Source organism: Priceomyces carsonii (genome assembly GCF_900007245.1).
Source record: "Priceomyces carsonii strain CBS4050 genome assembly, scaffold: Debaryomyces_carsonii_scaffold_6, whole genome shotgun sequence".
Classification (NCBI taxonomy): domain Eukaryota; kingdom Fungi; phylum Ascomycota; class Pichiomycetes; order Serinales; family Debaryomycetaceae; genus Priceomyces; species Priceomyces carsonii.
Genome location: NW_026946679.1, coordinates 310965 through 319183, shown reverse-complemented (window position 1 = coordinate 319183; position 8219 = coordinate 310965). Strand labels below are relative to the sequence as shown.

Sequence of the window (8219 nt, the reverse complement as noted above, 5' to 3'; positions counted from 1 at the left end):
AATCGTCTGCTGATATTAAGCCCACGAATAAAAAAAGAAAATCTGATCAATTGGACTAATTCACGTTTTAATGCATTAAAATATATATCAGTATACTATAAAATATTGAATATATACTTTTCAGGAAATTTACCTTTTCCTTTCCTTCCTAGACAAGTTTTCCAAGACCCTTGTTTCATTCAAAAATAAATCCAAAATAAATTTCCTGTTTTCGAATTTAAAATTACCTCTATCAATGAGCCTTATGACTTCCAAAAAAAGCGCTTGGCTCTCAAAGACTTCTGGATTGGACTTCTTAATTTTTAGCAATTCCTTCGTTGCCTTTCTTTCAATTCTACCCAAAACAGACGTTAAATACTTTACCAGCACCAAAACTTTCTCATTTATCTTTTCAAAAGTAACAATAGATGTTTCATCGATATCATTGAACAAATCACCACCATATTCGTTATCAGTACCATTGAATATTGAATAATACTTGATATTTCTGTAGGGATTTATATACTCGACATTGAATAAATCATTCGTTGATGAAGACTTAGGATAAGCGAGGCACTTAGGATTTGAGAATTCATCAATGACACTAATCCAATTCAATTCATCTAGTATTTCAACACCCTCAGTTGTAGATGCAATCATGCCTATTACATAAAAACAAATATTTCGAATTTGCCATATTGAACACTCGTAGAATAGTTCCAACACAATTTTGATTATTGATTTGTCCAAAGAAGTATTATATATTGGATCAAGTAATTGTATACCATACTCAGAACTTGAAATGATTCCAATAATCCATAGTTGCTGTTTCAAGAATTTCAAATTGAACTTAAACCTACCAAAAGATTGGGTCTGATTCTGAGCTTTCATTGTTGCATTTTGTTCTCCATAATGAATTTCTGAGTCCGAGTCCTCTATTTCAATATCATCTTTACTATTCAAGTATCTTGCACAAATATCAATTTCATTTATTATCTTATCCAAATAATTTTTTTGTTTCAAATTCGAGAAGAAATTTAAGCCGTCCTCTGTTGATAATAGATAATTGAAAAACTTGATCGAATTATCATCTTGATAAGTCCCCACAATTGAACTGGTAGGATTGTAAGGGAAAAAATTGGTCTGTATTAAATTCTCAATTACATCTAAATGAGTGAGATTCTTGGAGTTGAACCAATATTCGCATTCATTATCAATGAATCCAGTTTCTTCCAAATATTTGAATCCATTAGAAGTCTTCAAGCAATTCATTAGTAAAAACTTGCCCTTCACTGATTTTGATAGTATATGCACTGGAGGCCTCAAACTAATAAAATAGTCTAAATTATTAAGGTCGTTAGACATATAGTAGGTATTCAACAAGTCAATAGATTTATCCAAGGTCTGATAGTTGATGTCATACAATAAATTGGCAAGCAATTTAATGGTGAACAATTCCGTTTCCTTTTGCTGAATTAACTTTGGAAGTACCGAGCTCATCAAAAATGACTTGATCTTTACGTTTGAAACACTCATTGACTTAGCCAAAATTATTCTTAGCTCACTGTCGAATGCAAAATCCAAGTTTTTAAATAATTCACAGATCAAATAATTGTTTGAGCTCTTTGAAATAGAATATTCAATTATATCTTGGAAAATATTGAAAAATTGCCACTGTTCTAGCATTTTGAGGCCATACAAATTTGAGCTTAAGACACCAACAAGCTTTAAATATCCAATACTCAATGTTGATTCCAACCTTTTTTTAGACAATATTGGATCTTTTGCCGAAATACCACTAAATGGGTCAATTTGGGCAAAAATCTCTGACAATTGGGGTAGTAACTTATTCATACTCAAATATTTAATTCCTTTATCAAAGCTTAACAATGCCTCCAACAACTGACACCCAGTATCAATATACTTATTATGAGAATCATCACGTCGAGACAGGGAGCTGGATATTTTACAAAATCGGAATTTGAAGGGACGGTAGAAGGACAACAATCTCTTCAAAAATTTAGGATTTTTTTCGGTTAGTTCATCAAATCGTTTAGGATTCATCAAAGGGCCTTGTATAAAATCAGATATCAATGACCAATTCCAATTTTCAAACTCTTTTAATGCTAAGACTTTGGTGCTGTTGATTAATATTTTAAAAGCATTATCATCAAGATCATATCTTGATTTAATGTTAAGTTCTTTTATATAGCTCTTTAATTCATTATTCGACTTAAGTTCAAGGACTTCATTTCGACCGTTACTGGTTCTGATTAAACTTTCGATTTTGAATATAGATGAAATGATCGGTTTATTTTTTATCGAACTTGGCAATAAAACTTTATTATGAAGGTATTCTCTAGGGAGAAGATCCGATGTCAATTTTAAAATATTACTCAATAATGCCGTTGCCTTTTCTGTGATTGATTCATCAGAATCTTCTTCAATGAGCTCAACTAAAATTGGGATAATATTATTGTTGATTAGAATCATTGTCAACAATCCTCTATAATGTTGAATTAAATTATACTCAATGCTTTGTTTATTTAGTTCCAGGTATTTGAAAACTGGGCTACCTCTGCCAACTTTCGACTTAAAATGTTTAATATAAGAACCGAAAGAGCCAGATTCTAACCATGAAATTAACTTGATCCTCAAAATATCGAATAGCACATCGAGAACCAAATGCCTCGTTTGATCATTCTTGTTCTTTAAAGTCAATAAAAATGACCTTAAAATCTCAAAATTGTTAATCGAAAAGGCCATTAATCCATTATAAGTTTTCAAAAGAATGCTAATCAAGAAAGAAATTTTTTGTAATTTTAATAACGGAATTTTCCTAGTATTATCATTGAACCCATCAAAATCAGATATCATAGAATTTAAATCGTACCCATTCCGTAAAAACTTCCTAGAATCTTTCTTATCTAAAATATTTATTAAGACCAAGAGGCAGCATAAGGAAATATCAAACGAACCATTTATAATCGTATCAATTAGCGTGTTAAAACCTCCACTATGAAATATTAGCTCTGGTTTATACAACGTTATCTCACAAATAGTTTCGATGCAATAATTTTTGAAGTTAGGTGTGAACAAATGGTCATCGCTTTCGATTAAACTAATGATCGCTTTAATGACACCTATCGATACCATATCTGCACCTCTTGGTATTGATATGAATTGCCTAATTAGCTTCAAAGACTGGATCTTTTCTAATAGATTCGGCTGGCTAGTGGACATGGTTATAATTATATAAATCAATATTTTAGACTGCACCAAAATTGTCAAAGATTCATAGTTTGATACCACACATCTTAATATCTTGTAGCTCAAAGCTCTGACTTCCAATACTTCATGATGAAACATAAATTGTATCTTATGGATTAAGCTCTTGATCATGAGATCATTTCGAAGATTTGGATGGAGATTAACCAAAGAGATAAGCTCGTTCCCCTTCGAAAGAATGAAGTATGCATCCTTTTCATTACTAAGACCACTTAGAATTTCACTAGAGAGATAAGTAGGGCTCTCTGCTGCCAGCAATGAATGTCTATCAAGCACATGTCTCTCTCTATCAATTGAACTGATATTGAAAGACTCAAGCGAAGTCAAAGTCGAGCTTCTATCTCGTTGCTGAACCCTTTGCCTGTTAAGGCTGTTACTGGATTTCGCATTGTGGATCATCGTCCATCACCTTCCTGGATCTTACGTTCAAAATGTTATCGCTCAATCTTTAATACACAAGTGTCCGTCGCGTGATTACTCTTAAAATCATAGGATGTACTTATATTTCCTCTGATAGTACGATCGGCAAGCGCGGTGGTAGTGCCTGGGAGTAGAGTTAGCAAGGTCAACTATTAGCGACGTGAGAGGTAATAATTTATACCGGAATCTCGCTAGAGAATTAGCGAAGTTGTCGCTATGCTCAAATAAATTGAATCTGAGAATATCTCTTCCCCAGGTTGCAGTGCTACCTTTAGATTAGTCGACTTGATGAATTGAAAGCATATGTATAGGACCTATTTATGGATAAGTCCTCTTTAGTTAACGACTAGGCAAATCGCCTCACTATGACACTGTATCTGTTACAGGTAATTGAAGTCTAGCGAAAGCAGAACTACTATATTTTTGAAAGATAAGCATTTATAACATTAAAAATGTTGGGCTACATGTGATAGACTACTACTACAGTAATGATATCGTAGTTAATATAATCATATCTCTCTCATCATAGTTCTGGCGATTGTAGAATTAACACTCCTACTCTTAGATTAAGTTGAAGCATGACAATTGATGAAGAATATAACACAAGAACAATAAACTGGAGCAAATTAAGCCTGCAATAGATAATAGATAACCACCATAGTCTTTTATAAAGGTTCGCTTTGCAATTTAATTGTATAGCAAGCAATGATGCTACTCAGATTGCCATTTAGTGTTGCACTTGTCAACTAAGAATAACTTCTCTTTCTACTCTCTACCAAATCCGAAAGCTATGCCCAAAATGAAGCTCACTGGTCATACATCAGCATAATTTATCACCAGGTTCATGCCCCAATATTTGATGCTATAATTAAATCTTCTCTTTCAGAGGTAACAACAATACACGACTTCTCCTCTGATCTTTCTTTTATCAATTCCCTTTTTCCGATACGTGACCATCTTTGGCCCCAAAAGGAATGTAACCGTTGGTAATCTGAAATTCCGGTAGGAATATGAGCGTGCTGTGCGGCGTGCTCACCCCGACATAAAAGGTCATGATGGAAATTTTATTCGGGGGCCCACAGGGGGAGCATAGTGAGCGCGAGAATTAATTTGTGATCACTACTCTTTCTGTTTGCTCCTCAGATCTCTAGTATTTCCTATATCCCTCAAATGGTCATCTTCGTTTTAAATAGTGAGTATATGGAAGCGCCTTGTGCTGTACGCGAGCGCTTAACTTTATCCGGCCCCTTCCATGGCTTAGAATATTCTCTATTATCCTTGACTTGAATATTATTATGTGAAGGCGGTGCTCTTGAAGTCGTTTGGGAACATAATCACCTCCAACGCTCGTCTGCATCGCGAGCGAGTGCATCTGTGGGTAAAATCTAAACTCCTTTCTATTTTGAAGAGTTCCGGAGGTTCGCAGATCGTGGCGGCACTTACATTTCAAATAAGTTACGGTCACCGAAACCGACTGGTGACCGTTCCGCTTTTTTTAAAAGATCCGTAGAAATTAGTGTACCTCGTCTCTTATTCCGTCCACAAACCGTCGATCAACTTAATATCTCACCGGGACATATACTCCTCTTGCTACCTCTCCAACCATTCCGGTCATCTATGGCAATCGCTGAGTTCGACCGATAACACTGGTCCGTCCAAGTCGCCTGTCAGATTATACGGCTCCCGTAATCGATATTGATCGACAGATAATTGGAAATTGGAAATATCGAGAGAGACCCGATTCAAATATCACCCATGCCCCAGTGAATATTGGTGATACTTGATATTTGTATATATAACAAAATTAGACTAAAATTAAGGACTAGTAGAGCGCTAGATAATAACAGCAAGGTTGACACCAACAGCACCAATTTGACTAAAAAAAGAGTTGAAAATCCACTCTACCTAATATAAGGAGAAAACGAAAAGAAACAACTTAAAAATTTACCAAGAATCGCATCAAAGTCAGCATCATAAGAGATTCAAAATCATAAGATGGCTACGTCTCAATCTAATAATATAAAAAAATGCCTCAGCTTGTTCACTTTCAATCTGAATGACAAATTGGACGGGAGTTCTGTTGACCAACCTCAACCGGATAAAGAGGTATGTAAGGAAAATGAACAGTTATCATCTCCGATGAACTCCCCTCTGTCTCATACCATGGGATCTTTACCTGAGAACGAAGACACCAATATTTTTGAAAGGTCGGTCCAAGATCTGTGTTTTGAGCTGTGCCCCGTTCCGAAGTGCAATAAGTGTACTCGAAAAAAATCTTGCTCTCATAATTCTTCAATGAGCTTGCCTACTGGGCAGTTTTTGAGGAATGAAGACATGATCCCTGCAGCTTTAGATGCATCAACAACCTTATTGAACGACAGCCAAACCAATTTGGACCAGGTTGAAATGATATATCCGAACAGGAGGAATTCCTCCGTCTTGAGTTTGAATATGGCTCTTGGAAGACCATTCTCTCCCTCAAGGAAGAATTCAAGCTATTCGATGAAATATCAAATCTCTCCCCAGTCACCAAACGGTAACATGAACATTACGAACAGCAGTATCAGCAATTCAAATAACAGTACAAACAACAGCAATGCAAGTAACAGCAATGCTAACAGTAGTTCATCTGGAAACAACACTAATGCATCGAATACACAACAACCCACGTCTCCTCCAAAGTTGACTAGCTCTAGATCTTCCCTAAGCTTCTACAGCTATGCTGACATGATAAACACGGATGAATTCGCTAGACGGCCCTCAATTAAGCAGAGCTATAGTAGCCAAGGGTTTACACCTTTAAGCAAAAATTCTTTTGCGAAGAATTCCTTTGCTAAACAAAAATTACCTCCTCAGTCCTCTCAATTGTCAAGACAATTGTCTGGAAAAGATAATGGGATGAATAGCTTACAAAAGTTTTTGATAAGCCCTGAATCCTCAGATGAAGAGCAAGAAAACAATAGTTTGAAGTCAAAAAGAAAGTCCATTTCGTCTGCAGCTTCGAATAATTTAATGAATGATAATGAGAGTTTAATTTCGAGTTCAGTCGGTGATTGCCTTAGAAGAACCACCACTGAAATAAATGGCAACTAATTATGTGAGAAATTGGAGAACCGTTTTCACATCTCTAGTAGTTCGCTATCGAAGAGAAGAGAAAAGAAAAAAAAAATAGGTTCAGTGTGTCTGCTCCTTTATGGAATGGAGCTGTTTTGTTTCATCTGCTTTTTGACCATCGTGGCCACTTTGGAATAGTTCATTTAGTTCATGTGAGATCAGACTTTTTAGCCAAAATTTGTTTAGTATTTAGAGTGTAATGTATAACTAGTTGTAAAAGTTTAACTTGATGTGCTGGTTGGTTCCAGCACGATGTCAGATTTTTACTGTATCAATTTGAAATGCTTGAATTTCTCTAAATTTTCCTTATTAGTCCTTCTGAAAACTGGTTTTATTATTTGCCCCAGTTTCCAGCTAGACTAAATACAGACAAGGCTATTATGTTAACGAACCAATCACCTATAAGGTGAAGCTGAGCTTGGCATATCTTGAAATGTCGTATTTTAAACGACATTTGTTAATGTCATCTCATCACGAAAAACTCTAGAAAATATGCTACTCAAATTGTAACTTAAAGTATAAGCTAAACTAAGCAGTTTTAAGCATAATGATTCGGCGTCAGGCAAGAGAAAGAAGAGAGTATTTGTATAAGAAAGCCCTTGAACTCAAGGAATCAAACTTGTTGGAAAAAAGGCAGCAGCTTAAAGCAGCCCTTGCAAGTGGGCGCCCTTTGTCAAAAGATTTGGCTGAAGACGCACAGCTACAAAAAGATTTCATATATGACGAAAGTGAACAGATAGAGATAGATGATGAATATAGTGCATTGAGTGGCTTAAGAGAGCCTAAAATTATAGTAACTACCTCAAGAAATCCTCTGGTGAAGTTGCTTCAGTTCTCTAAAGAGATGAAGTTGATGTTTCCTAACTCTTTGAAGCTTAATAGAGGTAATTATATCATTCCAGATTTGGTGAAATCTTGTACAAGAACTCAAATCACTGACCTAATAATACTTCATGAACATCGCGGTGTCCCCACGTCGCTAACGATTTCACATTTTCCTCATGGTCCAAGTATAATTTTCACATTGCATAACGTTAAATTAAGGCATGACTTGCCAAATCTTGGAAATATTTCAGAAAGTTACCCTCATTTGATCTTCGAGAATTTCACAACAGAAAAAGGAAAGCGTGTTGTTCAAATCTTGAAGCATTTGTTCCCCCCTGGAGTCAAAAAAGATTCTTCTAGAGTGATTAGCTTTATCAATAATGACGATTTCATATCAGTCAGACACCATATTTATGTGAAGACAAAGGATTCTGTTGAAATAAGTGAAGTCGGACCTCGATTCGAAATGAAGCTATACGAAATCAAGTTAGGCTTACTTGACAATAAAGACGCAGATGTTGAATGGCAAATGCGTAGATTTATAAGAACAGGAAATAGAAAAAACTATTTATAAGAAATGAAAGAAGTGACTG

General features: G+C 35.3%; 3 protein-coding genes across 3 annotated transcripts; 2 read left to right on the top strand and 1 right to left on the bottom strand.

The window, feature by feature from the left end:
- Window positions 1–129: 129 nt before the first annotated feature.
- TSC11 (TORC2 complex subunit) lies at window positions 130–3666 on the bottom strand (the record flags this gene model as incomplete). Its single annotated transcript, XM_062955262.1, has 1 exon — window positions 130–3666. The coding sequence occupies one exon, from the start codon at window positions 3664–3666 to the stop codon at window positions 130–132; it is 3537 nt and encodes a 1178-aa protein (XP_062811882.1).
- Window positions 3667–5682: 2016 nt separating this feature from the next.
- On the top strand, window positions 5683–6780 carry PRCAT00005206001 (uncharacterized protein; the record flags this gene model as incomplete). The annotated part of the gene is made up of 1 exon (XM_062955261.1): window positions 5683–6780. The coding sequence occupies one exon, from the start codon at window positions 5683–5685 to the stop codon at window positions 6778–6780; it is 1098 nt and encodes a 365-aa protein (XP_062811881.1).
- Window positions 6781–7348: 568 nt separating this feature from the next.
- Window positions 7349–8200, top strand: IMP4 (snoRNA-binding rRNA-processing protein; the record flags this gene model as incomplete). Its single annotated transcript, XM_062955260.1, has 1 exon — window positions 7349–8200. The coding sequence occupies one exon, from the start codon at window positions 7349–7351 to the stop codon at window positions 8198–8200; it is 852 nt and encodes a 283-aa protein (XP_062811880.1).
- Window positions 8201–8219: the final 19 nt, after the last annotated feature.